Source organism: Phoenix dactylifera, chromosome 1, assembly GCF_051530095.1.
Source record: "Phoenix dactylifera cultivar Ajwa chromosome 1, Ajwa_hap1_PhDact_Kaust_v1.1, whole genome shotgun sequence".
NCBI lineage: Eukaryota > Viridiplantae > Streptophyta > Magnoliopsida > Arecales > Arecaceae > Phoenix > Phoenix dactylifera.
Window position 1 is genome coordinate 2,175,324 of NC_143190.1, and position 14,224 is coordinate 2,189,547.

Consider the following 14,224-nt stretch of genomic DNA (forward strand, 5'->3'; position numbering starts at 1 on the left):
AAGAAGCATTCTTTATGTATAAAAGATGCAAGTATCAGCTCCTTCCAAATGACTCAAAATGACAATCACCATGTAGTTCTGCTGCAGCCATTGCCTTCTCCAATTGTCTCTGTGATCAAACCATCCATAAAGATTTATTTTAGCTTGGCTGCCCTTAAGTTGGTTGTAGCCATCAAATGATGGCACAAAAAGATTTATTTTGCTATAGTTCATGATATACTTTTGCCGATGTTTATCCTATGTTTGGTTAGGATTAATTATGAGAGGGAGAATGGATGAGGTTGAAAGGATGGATGACCCCGTCCATTTCTATCCATCCTGGTCCATCAATTTTTGTCCTTTCAAATTGGAAAGATGCAAGAAAGGATACATGCTTGAAGCATGTAAAAGATAGGTTTCTAAGTTGACAAAATTACTTTTCATTAATTTTTTGATAAAAACCTAATATTTGTTCACTCTTTTTTTTTTTGTCAAAGAGTAGTGTAGTAAAAATATCATGCAAATATCATCCATCATTTCTTTCATTTCTCCTATACCAAATAGAGGAGCAAATTATTGCCATCCACACTTCCATCCATCCTTCATACCAAACAGAAGGATTAAATCCTAGATCACCATGATCAAAATTCTAGACTACCCTATGTGGTGTTCAGACTTAACCCTCCTCAAACACATGTTGATCAATTTAGCCTGTTAGCCCCGGTAGAAGTCCAAGGGAACTTGATTTCCTTTGAACATAGCCTGAAAGCTACAATCATGGACCCAATGGGTGCTACAAGACATACATATTGGACTCGATAGAGTCGAATCTAAACAGAGAGTATAAAAAGTACCCAAAAAGTTGACTCCACTGAAATGCAAAGAGGGGGAAGAGAGAGATTCTGTAGTGGCCCATTCACAATCAATGGACCCAAAACCTCTAAATTTGAACGAAGAGCATTGGAAATATGGCTTTCTCAATGACAGCCATGACCCAACATACCACACGCATCTATTCCCATTCATGCGTTTCAGCCACATACATAACTTCACCTTTGTGTCCGTTCCGGAGGATTGTGCCCAGGATCTATCACCTTTAGCCTCTGGTCACTAATTTAGCCCATCCATTATAGCTGGGACCCAATGATCCTGCTACACTAGTTGTCTTTTGTTTGGGACCGCATGGGCATTGAATCAACCCTTCACAACCCGAAGTTGTGAGAATATTTTTGCACAACCTGCATTTGTTCCTTTTCCATAGTTTGTGCCTTTTTCGGGTTTGGATTTTTTATTGTATGAATTTTTCTTGTAGGTTTTGAAACTTTTTTGTTGGTTCAAATAATTTTCATGCCAAGTCCCTCATCATTACTTTTGTTCTCTCCCCGCCAGCACTTTAATAGTTAAATGCTAAATAGCTAATATTGCAATATGTTATAATATTACAATATAGTAATATATATAATATAGTATTAATATTATTATAATAGCGTAAAACTAATAATATAATGTGATAATAATATATTATAGTATTATATTATTGTTATTATAATATTATTTTGTTAATAATAATATTTTATAATATTCATTTAGTAATAGTATTATTATTATCGTAACTACAAAGTCATCGGGGAGAAAGAGAAAAGAAATAATTGGAGTGGCATGAAGATCTCTTCCAAGAGACATTCTTAATTATAAGATTTGTTGTACGTGGAACTGAAATCAATTTTAGTTGAACTACAACTTGCATTTACAATTTCGAGGTATCCCAACACTTGTTTTGGATACTTGCACTTCAATTGGAGTCGATTATAATTGCAGGCAATCAAACAACCCCCAAATAATATAGATTTTATTGTTAGACCATTGCATTTATTTATTTTCTTCCTTTTGATTTCCAATGGAAACATTTGTTCGGATGTCATTACTTATCACCATCCATCCAATAAAGAAAAAAATACACTAGTACACATAGATGTTATTACCATCTAGCATGATATGGTCAATTAACTTTTTTTCTTTTTTTATCCCGAAGAAATTATCAAATGCTATATTAGAGTATCGGTTCTGATATACTCATTTGAATGTCAAACTCTAGTGCATTAGTTTTAACACGGTTAGATCTCGAGAGGGGAGAAAGAGCTAAATTTGCAATTTTGAGCTCTTTTATCGCATATTTTTCTCTTAGAGATAAATTTAAAATAAAATTACATTCAAGGTTTCGGCTGATGTGTCTTTAGATTTAGGCTCGACCAGGACCAAAACATACTCGACCACTCCTAATAGCATGCCAAACCCTAGGGACATTATTTAATGGGAGAACTTGATGGCCTATGGTTCATCCACTCAGGGATGGTAAATGAGGCTCAAGTGGCGCCCAACCCATGATGATGCAAAAACACTGAGAGAGAACCACAATAGAAAAGATCCAAGAGGACCCCCTTCATTTATCAAAAAAGCTTGTCCCACTCACAAGTGGACTCATGGCACTATGTATGGTTAATGAAGCACTAGTGAAGCTACCTAGTTAGTGCTTCATCTACTTATAATTACCCCTTATCTGGATAGGGGAATCACAGTCACAAAGATGGGGCAAAGCTAATTTTTTTGAGGAAAAGAATTGCCCGCTTCGATCGAAAAAGAGATAAAAGATAAAAGATATAACACAAATGTGCCTGTACTTCTCCTAGTTCATAGCTATCAATTAAGACAAAGACTGATAGCAATTCTCTCTCTTAATGGGCAGAATATATTAACTGGTCCCAGCAACTCCTTTTACATTATAATGATCAGAGAACCCACTTTGGGGAGAAAGAAAACCAGATCAAATGTCCAGCCTATAAACCCTCCCCTTCTTTTTGGCCTCTTCTTTTAGATCACTCTCATCAAGTAAAGTGGGCGACAAAGGCCAAAAAACAGAAAAGAAAGAGAATAACCAAAAGAAGGTGAACGTTGTATATAGATGTATATATGTAGGTCCATCAGAGGTACCAGATGCTGCGTGAGTACAAAGCAGTGTATGATAGACTCAACAAAATCCTCGCCAAAAGAGAAAATAAAGACAATGATATGATGCAGAGCAAGAACCTTTACAGTTCTAAATGCTCCTCTTCTTTGCAAAAAAAAAGAAAAAAAAGAGAGAACTATTCGTAGTCTATGAGTTTATAGTTAAAACATAGTGTAGGCACTCTACTACCAAGTCACTTAAACCCTATCAAAACCCCTTCTTTCAGTCATATCTTGGTTGGCTGTCTAGCCTTTGAGGCTCGCCAGATGCTTGAACTTGAATGATCCTGCTACGTCGAACTTGCTAGGGTCAACCTCCAACAAGAGCTGAACAACCTCATTCATGGATGGCCGGAGGGCCGGGGTGCGGAGAGTGCATCGAAGAGCAATCCGCAGTACCTGGATCATCTCCTCCTTGAAGGGGCTCCATGACAACTGCTTGTCTATGGCATCCATTGCCCTTTCTTTGGTTCCCATCTTGCTCGAGACCCAATGGATGATATCCTGGTTCTCCCCGAACTCGGGCTCATTCGGCTTCTTTCCGGTCACCAGCTCCATCAGCACCACGCCGAAGCTATAGACATCGCATTTGGTGGTGGCTTTGGTGGAATAAGCATACTCTGTCATTACAATTGAGTCATTTGCGAACAGCAAATTGTACAGGAAAACTAGGCAGGAGTTTACTTGGACTGGAAAGTAACAATTCTGTGAGCTTATTCTTGCGCAACAGTTTAAAAATTCAAATTGAGTGCGTCAAACGGTTATAACAACAACAAGGAAAGAAGTATCTACAGCATAGCAGCATATCAAATTTTAAAAAGAGAATTCCTGAATGACAATAATGTTGAAGACATGGCTGCTGAAGTAAACGAACCGATCGAACCATAAACCAGAAATATATAGCTGAATCTGAAAAGAATTCGATGAAAGGCGAAAAATTACCCGGGGCTAGATAACCATATGTGCCTGTAATGACTGTAGCTGACGACTCATGATCTCCTCTTGCTTGTAAGACCTTTGCGACGCCAAAGTCGGCCACCTTTGGCTCGAAATCTTCGTCGAGGAGTATGTTGGAAGTCTTGATATCTCGGTGAACAATTGGAAACAAGAGATCATGGTGCAGATAAGCCAATCCCTGAGCTACGCCGGACGCAATCCTGTGCCTGGTAGGCCAATCCAAAAAGCTCCCGCCGCTGTGAAGAGCATCCCAAAGATTTCCATTTGGCATGTACTCGTAGACCAGGAGCTTGCAGTCCATGCTCGAGAAGCAGCAATAGAGCTTTACGATGTTCTTGTGCCGGATGCTCCCTAATGTCTCAACCTCAGTCTTGAGCTCTTTGTCAAGGTACGATTGATAGGGTGGCGGGTTCTTCATCGTCCTGCTCCAGAGTTTCTTCACCGCAACCATTTCACCATTGCTCAGAGCAATCTTGTACACAGTCCCTGAACCCCCATGACCCACTATATTCCTGTCCGTCAAGGCCTCCACGATCTCATGCTGATCGAAGCTTAGCTTGTGGAAGCTTGTGACATCATACAAGGAGGATGGAGAAGACGAAAGGCCATCTTGTTCGATCACAGCATTCTTCCTACTGAGCCAACGCTTCAAGAACAAGAGAACTGCAAGGATCAAGAGCATGAGAGAGACTCCGATGACCCAGACATCGTTGAGCCCCCTTCTAATGCTGGGTTTCGGACAGAGAGGAAGGGTCAGTTTCGTCAGGTCAGGGTGGAAAGGAACGCAGAGCTCTGGATTGCCATACACACTTTCTATTAGGCCTTCTTTGATCAGAGGCAGGGGGACCGGCCCCGAAAGCCGATTGTTCGAGAAGTCTAGTGAATTGGGAAGCAAGTTACAGAGGCTCTGAGGGATCTCCCCAGTCAAATAGTTATTGGAGAGGTTGAGAACATTGAGAGACTTGAGTAAGGAGAGAGATACTGGAATGGATGAGTCTAGCTTGTTTTCCTGCAATGACAACTGGTTTAGCTTATACAGATTGGCTATTTCAGGGGGAATTGGACCAGATAAGAGGTTGTGGCTGAGATCTATCTTCACTAGATTTGTATCCCATGAGATTTCAGGTGGCAGAGCACCAGAAATCAGATTGTGTGAGAGAAACAATGCCGATAAATTCTTCGCATTCCCTATGGTTTTCGCGATCGTACCTTCGAAACGGTTAAAGCCCAGATCGATGATCGCCGCATGAGGAAGGCCGAAGAGCTCTTCAGGGATGGAGCCATTCAACTGGTTGTTGGCAACTCGGAACCGGATCAGAGACTTGCATTGTGCATAGGTCTCTGGCAATTCCCCACTGAAGTGGTTGTTCAATACTAGAAGATAGAGCAGCTCACCAGCAGCACAAGCATCTCGTGGCAGCTGACCGGAGAGCTGGTTATCGGCCACCTCCAAGAGGATCAATTTGGAGTGCCGGCCAAGGTCTGGTGGCAGCTCCCCGGTGAGGAAATTACCATAGATGGATAGGAGGCTCAGCGCCGTGGAATTCCCGAGCACACGAGGAACTCCTCCGGTGAGCCTGTTGGTGTAGAGCTGCAGCACCTCAAGGCCTGATATGGCGCCGAGCTTTTCCGGTATCCCGCCGGTTAAATGATTGTCCGACATGTCCAGGTCCACTAATTTTGTGAGGTTCCCAAGTTCATCAGGGATTTCTCCACTCAGATGGTTATAATAAAGCTCCAACGATCGCAAGCTCTGAAGCTTCCCAATCGTCGCCGGAATTCGGCCGGCAAGCCTATTCCCACTCAATTCAAGGTCTGCAAGCGACGTCATGTTCCCGATACAAGGTGGGATTTCTCCTCCCATGGAGGTTGTCGAGAGGATCAGAACCCGGAGCTTTTTCAGCTGGGTGATCGTCTCCGGCAGCTTCCACGGATCGAAGCCCGGGTTCTGATTGAGGTCGATCACCTCGAGGTTGGTGAGGTTGATGATGGATGTTGGGAATTCACCGGTGAAGAAGTTGTTGGAGAGATCGATCAAGCGGAGGGATTGGAGCTGGGATATGTCCGGGACGGTGCCGGTGAGGCCGGAGTGGCTGAAGTTGAGCTCCGCCAAGGAGGAGCAGTTGAGGAGGTCCTTGGGGAAGCCATTGCGGATGTCGTTATCGGCCAACAAGAGGGCACGGAGCATGGGGAGAGAAGAACACACTCCAGATGGGAAGTCACCTACGAGTTTCCATGAGGACAGGTCGATCTCCACGACATATCCATGGTCGTTGCAGGAGATTCCCGAGAAGTTGCAGTAGGGACTGCCGCCGACGGCGCCGGCGAAGTCCCAACTAGCCATGGAGGGCCCCGAGAGGGAGTCTTTCATAAGAGAGAGGAAGTTGGATTGAGTCCGAAGGGTGGCGGCTCGGAGGGAGAGTGCGAGAGGGAGGAAGGAGAGGCTGAGGAGAAGTGAGGACAGACTCATGGTGGGATTGTTGTTGCTGTTGTTGTTACTGGTTGGTGGTCTCATGGGAGGGGATGAGAAGACTCAGGTATATAAATATGTGATGGCTGGAGAATCATGGCCTTGGAGTGGCAGTAAACACGCAATGATATAAAGGTGCTTGCATGAGAAGAAGATGTGCATGTCTTCAACCAAAAAGCCGCTTTTAGGTTTATGCTTGCTGATAGTTGGTGTCCCTCTAAATTCGTGTCAACATCCGGGTGACGCCTGGTTCGCACGTGTTATTGGGGGTCTGGGGGAGTTAAATGAGCTGGGCTCGGCATGTGTGGTTGACTCGCACTTCTTCACATTTAACCATTAAAGAACATCAAGAGAGTGTGTCAAGAAGAGTGAGATTTCCATGAATCCATAGGTCCTTGATAATTTGAAGAAAGAAAAAAAAGAAGAGTAAAATGTGAGCTTGGTATTTCTTGAACTTCGAACGAAGCTGTAGTCGATCTCTATATGCTCAGCTCATTCGGTAAATATCCAAGTCTTGATAAGTATAGATTTCGAATGATCATCAAGCTCATCTCCCTGAAAGGCGTAGCCGATCCTATCATGATAATTAGGTTTGTCGGTAGATGTGTTAAGAACATTACGATTCTTGGTCTTGATTTTGTTGAGACAGGGTTGAAAAAGTGTATGGCACAATCTTAATCTATGACAGTATACCGTAACGTCTTCAGTGGTGTCAACGATACAAATAAAATCTGCAGTGTTCTGAAACAAGCTGAAATTTTTGTAGGTGAGTATTTGTGATGTTTCAGAGACATCTTCTAGTTCTTAACAGATGATATTTTGTGCACTTGCATACTAGCTTATGTCTCATTTTGTCGTATAAATTTTGTATTTGAGTTGACACGAGATATTACACATTCAGTATAAGCACAAATCATAACAGAATTTGAAATAAAATAAAAGAAAAGCCTCTTCATCAGACCAGTTTATGAGAAATCTGTTGTGTTCCAAGTAAAGACAGCTGAAGGCCAAGAATTTTACAGCCATCAGAGACTTGAGGTGGGCCTTTTGCATTTGATTGGGATCTGCCATTTTCCCCTCAAAACAAATATAAATCTTACCTTGCAACTATGAACATCAGGACAAATAATGTAGCTATTCAATAAGAGGTCACAGAGTGGCAGTTTCATTCCCCAAAACACCGGAAGCCCAAGTAGATGAAGCATCTACTCATTCCAGGAAGGATTATCCAAGGGCCCATGGCTTTCAGAAAGAAATCTCTTCTTGGAGAAGGAAAGAGCTTTGCAAGTTTTATATTGTGGAGAATACTGAGACCTAATGATCGTCCTAATTAAAAGAGAGGTTAGATTTTGTGTTGTACATTGATTTCTTCACGATAGCAATCGAGACTCAAATAACAATTAGAAGACTGTACTTAAACTTTGATAGATAATTTCACTCTGCACATCAGCTCATAAACTGTAGGGATATATGCTTAAAGGACAGCATGCATTCTATATGGGGAACAATAATTCAGTGGGTCCCAAGATCCTATTTATGTTCCATGAATAGGGAGAATCATGGCTAATGTTTTGGGGAAATGGGTGCAAAGTGATGCATGACGCTAACAGCAAATGAGAAGCAATGATGTCTCCAACAAATTAAAAGCGACAAGTTACTACAAGAAATTTGGAACAGATACGTTAATGCGAAACAATATTAAGTTGATGCTAATGGTTTTCGTGATGTAATGATTGGAGGATTAGAATTCATAATCCACTAACCCGGATAAATAGTATAGGCACGACGTCAAAAGTTTACAGGCTTGAAGGCTAAGGTTATCATCATAATTTGGTGTTGCTTGTTATCATTCATATATTCAACCATCTTGATTGATAGTTTCCTCAATCCTGATAACGCATTTATCGAAATAGCATTTTCGAAAGGTATGGTTAAAATTTGTTTCTTCCACTTCCATATCAAAACTCTTTCATACGAAGCTGGCACCTACCATAAAAAACAGGAAAAAAGTAGAGCCATGGAAGTTTGGTTGTGCAATAAGACTATAGTGGTGCCCTCATGATGATCACAAGTGAGTGGGTGGAATCTTGCACACAGAGGAGCATTTGGGCTAGTGAAAGCCCAAGAAATGCCAGGCCTTGTACAACCACTTTGACAGTGAGCCTAGTAAGAGGGAATCTGTAATGGATAAGGGTGTGCTCATGGTGCCAAAGGAAGATGCCCACCCAACCCACCCAAAAGCAAATGACTAGATTAATTTCTGGGTGGGGAGGTGGAAAAAGAGATGGAGACATGCCATAATTCCTTGCCTTCATTTTTCTTACCCAATGTTCTATTCTAGAAGTTTTGGCTATTGGATAAGCGGGCACTACTCGCCACAAGAGGAACCACCACCGAAAACAAATGAGAATAACAATTAGGTTCCTTGACCTCTTTTGAGATTGAACAACACTTACTTAGTCAAAGTCATCGAACTAAACTAATTTAAAGCTAAAACAGAGGTTCATTACAAGATATAAACTATACGATCATGCAAAACGTGAGTTGAAAGGTGGTCAAAGAGCATAGAAACTTCTACCATTTCTCCATAAGTTTGCACAAATTTTGGATATTGTGACTAAAATGAAGCAGAGTAGATCATTGTATGTTAGTAGTGTAGAAAAAAAAGAAATACAGTTGTGCTCCAATTCAACTATAAATAACTTCATTAATCTCACATATGACAAAGCTATCTCCTATCAAGGACTAATGCAGGTAAACATTACAAGGAGAGCTGCAAACTCTTTTTCTGAAACTCATACGGACAAACAAGGCCTTTCATGACCAGCAGCATTCACAGTTGATGCAACACTACTTCATGAAAAATATCGGGCCAGTTCTAAGTTCTTTACAGCTAAGAATACAACATGGTGTTCAAAATTCCTTAAAAAGAAAAAAAAAACATGGTGTTCAAACTAAATAGGGACTCCATACAAATACTAAAATATTAAGACTGATTCAAGATATGAAAAACGAAATGAGGCATTACTAAACAAAAATCAGCTAACTTTCTCTTTATGAATCCATTTCTGTTGGCAGTTCATAGCACCATTGCAATTTTACATCAGTATATGGTTGAAAGAGATGACTGCCATGCCAACCATGACTATTACAAAGTCATGCAACCTGCCTAGTGTGGGTAAGATACTACTTTTAGGAAGCACGTCACCGGAATAAGATCCCAAAGACCCAAAACAACAAACACCATGCGGGCTACTATGCCGGATTGGCTACCTTTCGATGGATAAAAAGTGTGCATGGCAGATATGAGAGTCCAAAAAAAAAGAAAAGAGCGTACCTGAGCGTTGCCGGATAAGGGATAAGAGGAGTAGACGTATCCATCGAGGTAGGCCAAAAGTGGTCTCTCCCACACGGGTCTTTTGTAGCTGCTCTCGGATAAACTTTCTGACTTCTGGAGAGAGCTGACGGATCACAAGACATTTGTTGATGTTTATAATGGATTAAATGAGACTGCTGCCTTTTTTTCCCCAAGTGATACTTGGATTGGAAGGTGGACTGGCTGGCCCAATTTCTTCATGGGTTGCCCGTGCCAGCCAATTAGATCGTTTCAGTTGTAGCCGCGTAGGCATATGAAAAACCTTGTAGGAGGGAGATGTGTGCCAGGGCTTCTATGGTACTTCCGGCGATATGATGGGCTGTTGGAGACAGGACCTCTATTGATATTCTCGAGGACAGCTGGGTGACTAAGTTATCGATTAGTAGACTACCGACCATGGTAGACTTGGGTAGGCTGGTGGGACACAGGATATGTGATTTGCTGGCTCCAGGTGAGGGTAGATGAAATGAGGGATTAATCTAGGAGGCTTTTGGTGAGCAGTTGGTAGCGAAAATTTTGGCCTTATTGATTCCGTCATGGGTGGAGCCAGACAGATTGATTTGAATCCCGACGGGCTGGACGAGGATGCGAGGGCTGGACGAGGATGCGAGCCAGAGATATTCATGCATGGACCACCAGAGATCCAGACAAGTAGATTGATGGAAGATGGATTTGGAGGATAAGGGTGCATCCGTGGGTGGCACTTTTCCTTTGGAAGGTAGCTTGGAGCAGGCTACCGACTAGGAGTGTGCTTGCTAGGCGAGGGATGCGGATAACTCTGACATGTGAGATGCGTCCGGACGCTGAGGAGACCATCAGCCATGCCCTTCTAAACTTCCCAACAGCTGTGGAGACTTGGAGATGCTCACCAGTGCCTCTCCCTTCGTTGTGGAAGTCAGTGGAGGATATGCTCAGGTACCTGAGGGATTCTTTTTGGAGATCAGGATTGTGGTTGCCTATGTGGCCTATCACATATGGTTGGATAGGAACAACCGCCTGTTTGAGAACAGGAGGTTGTCCCTATGGGTCGTGATGGATAGAGCGATGCGGCATGCGCCAGAGGTCATTAGTTTTGCTACATCGTCATCATCTAGAAGGGCTAGGAATATTTGGGGTACTTGCACTGCTGTCTCAGCGTCCAGGTTCATTTGTTTCTCTTGGGTACCCCCATCCCCTAGTTATCTTAAGGTGAATTTCAATAGAAGCATGGCAGAGGATGGCGCTTTGGGGGGTTTGCGCTTTGTCATCAGGGATCATGGAGACAAACTTATTGCAGCAAAAGGGAGGAGCACTCCAGGTTTGACCATGGTGGGAGCGGAGCTACGAGCAACCTGGAAGAGTATTCTATATGCTAGATGAGTGCTGGGGGCCGACTACCTATACCTAGAGCACCACTCATCCCTGGTGATCGACTGGATTCGAGGAGCGGACAGATACGAGGACGACCATCCTCTGATACGGGGCATTCGCAGATTGGTGAGAGAGCTATTTTCCTGTCAGATAGCTTATTTATATCAGAAGGCGAACAATGCAGCCGACTGGGTCACTTCTTATGTTGCTCGGTACTCTAGGAAGGTCGTCTAGACAATTTTAGCTTGTATTCTAGTCCCATTGTCCTATTTACTTTTACTTGATTTGGCTAATTGTACTCACGTTAGATTTATATGAAATGGAAAGCCGCTTTAACCAAAAAAAAAAAAAAAACCTCGTAGGGAAAGAGGAAGCTATAGCTTGTGTGAGTGTATATATATAAGTTTATATATATATATATATATATATATATATCTGCATATCTATATATATGTGTGTGTGAGTGTGTGTTTGTATACATATACATACATACATACATACATACATACATACATATATTTGTTGCTACCACTTCTTATTTTTTCTCTCTTTCCTGGTAATTAGCCCTAAAGGATAAATTGGATGGCCCAAGGAAACCACATTGCTTGGCCTCATGAGATTATGTGTGTGTGTGTATGTAAGTTTATACACACACACACAAAAAAATATTTATATATATATATATATAGTCATACATAGATACATAGATACATATATGTATATATATATAGATACACACATATATATGTGTGTGTGTGTATATATAAGCTAGAAGATACTTTTCTTAAGCAAGTTTTCTTTATTTTTTGGGAGAAATTTGGTAGTTGTTTATTTAGGATACTTCAATTTATCTGTAACCAAGTTTATGTTTGCGATTGGATCCAACTGATGATGCATTTTTCTGGGTTGGAAAAGCATAGGTTTGATCTGAGCCTTAAAAGCCCACTAGAATCCTAACCCATCTATGGATATTCAGGAATCATGATTGGCCCATGCCCTAGGTCGCAGAGCCATTATTTTACTTAAAAATTTTTTTTAGTATAAATTGATTTGGATAAAACAATCACCAATCTCTAAGATGACCTAGGAAGGGAAATGTTTATAAATAATTGAACATAAAATTGGGATCATATAAAACTTATCAAAAACAATATTAAGTTAGCAAACCAAAAAAAATAAAAAAATAAAAAGGAAACTAGAGAATTCTTTTATTTAGAAAGAGCCAAGCTAGGCAACATGGTACATGCTCAAGGTCTCCCTCAGAGCCTCGGCTATAACTCAGGTTGCTGGAGAAGACGGAGCCTAAAGACCACCCACTAGCATATACGGACAGGCCCACATACATGGGCCAACACACAAGTCTAAGGCCCAATACAAGCACAATATTATAGGCAAAGATCAGAAAACCAGCTCGTATGTGCCATAGGACGCTGATGATTAATTATTAGATAGATCAAATCCACTGTAAGCTTAGCTAGATTGAAATCATCCTAGGTGGATTTATTGCACCCTAAGGTTAAATTATTAGAGGGTTTAATTTCACCTTAGGTCCACAATGTACCGGATCTATCTAGTAATTTCTCGATGTTGCGCCCTAGGAAGACATGTCTTCTTCGCCGAGATATAGGCATACAAAGCCAGTTAGGATATTGGTAAGCCACCTCATTTTCTTTCTTCGCAATTATTTGAATAAAACAAAAAAATAATAAAATTAGTAAAAGAGGAAATAAAATTCATGAACTTGCGTGGTCATTTTTCTGAGTTCACGCTCTTTTTCTTCGTGACTAAGAATAGGAGGAAAAGAGAATAGAGTTTCTCTCCTTTTTTTTTTTCTACCCCCTTTTCTAAAGTCCATTAACAAAGGTGCTCTTCAATTAGGGTTCGGGTTGTATCTTTCGCATGGAAGAATGATTAATCTTTTTTCGCGACATTGCCTATCAGATCACGCTCCATGCAAATCTTAAAGAAATCTTTCTTTCATCCATTTATGCATATCTCGAAGCAACCCTTGCACGATCCAACGGTTCATTCGCACGAAGGAATGTGAATCCTTCTTTTGCACAAAAGATGCAACCATCCCCTTCAATTAATACCTATGCTTGTTGTCTCGTATAGCAATTTTAAGCCTAGTATATAGTTATTATTATAGTTGGAATCGGGCGATACTCATGCAAGAGGAGTCTATATATATTGGATCTAAATTTTGATTTTTACAACTACAAAATACTAAAATTATTTCCCATCAAGTTCATGGTTGGAGGGAAGAGAAGGGTAAAAGGCTGCAGCATCATCAAGATTTTTTAGCATTAACATTAAATCTTATTTTGTAATCCTTTGCATTACCAGGACTAAGCATGGTAATATAGTTTTCGTTTTGAGCTCTTAGATCTAATTTACAAATACCAGGACCGAGCCTAGGTTCCTTAATTCTGTATAAGTATTTAAGATCTACCCAATGCATAGCAGATGTGGGACTAAATACATGCCCGCACGAATCTTAATATAGCCCTCTAATTTAAGCCATGACGTTCTCATCAGACTAAGAGTTCGAATCCATTCAAATCTAATCACAAGTACCACGACTGGCATGTGGACAACCTTAATGGGCTTGTGCTGCAGCATCCCTAGTCAACATAAATCATAGGCTGAGTCGGCTGTAATACCATTTGTTACAACTCAGGACCTCTTCCAAAAAGACCAGCTAAAAGTTCCTTAGCTCTGTATAAGTAGTCAAGATCTAGCTAGTGCATAGCTGATGTAGGTCTAAACACATGTCTTCACGAATTCTTATATGCATAAATTCACAATAGCATCGATGGGATCAATTAGGCCCTATCATGTATAAAAACAGATAATGAGCTCAAGTTCATATTACTTGTAAGGATGTGTCCGCGAGGAATCAGGGTATTCTAAGCCCGAGACCATGATGGAAGTATCTTTACCCTTACTTTTGCATTCCAGGCTTGGTCCAAACATTGTACTGAGCCCAAAACCAAATCTTCTAGGCCTGAAAACCATCTGGACTCTTCTGGCCCATTCCAATCAGTAATAGAACATGGTTTTGCACATCTAGAAGGATCCTCTGTAGG

General features: G+C 41.2%; 1 protein-coding gene across 3 annotated transcripts; it reads right to left on the reverse strand.

Annotated features, from left to right (window-relative positions):
- Window positions 1-2,908: 2,908 nt before the first annotated feature.
- XIP1 (Leucine-rich repeat transmembrane protein kinase family protein) lies at window positions 2,909-10,082 on the reverse strand. 3 transcript variants are annotated; one of them, XM_088716740.2, is made up of 3 exons: window positions 9,747-10,082; window positions 3,925-6,730; window positions 2,909-3,602 (listed from the first exon to the last, which is right to left on the reverse strand). In XM_088716740.2, the coding sequence occupies exons 2-3, from the start codon at window positions 6,452-6,454 to the stop codon at window positions 3,229-3,231; spliced, it is 2,904 nt and encodes a 967-aa protein (XP_088572866.1). In that variant the 5' UTR covers window positions 6,455-6,730; window positions 9,747-10,082; the 3' UTR covers window positions 2,909-3,228. The 3 variants fall into 3 exon arrangements, with proteins under 3 accessions (XP_088572866.1, XP_089785205.1, XP_026659919.3); XM_089929079.1 differs by having other exon boundaries at window positions 3,925-6,983; XM_026804118.4 differs by having other exon boundaries at window positions 3,925-7,735.
- Between the last annotated feature and the right edge of the window lie 4,142 nt (window positions 10,083-14,224).

Coding starts and splice junctions, on each gene's coding strand:
- XIP1 (XM_088716740.2), bottom strand. CDS start 6,454: ATGAGACCACCAACCAGTAACAACAACAGCAACAACAATCCCACCATG. Junction 3,603..3,924: donor ATATGGTTATCTAGCCCCGG/GTAATTTTTCGC, acceptor TTGTAATGACAG/AGTATGCTTATTCCACCAAA.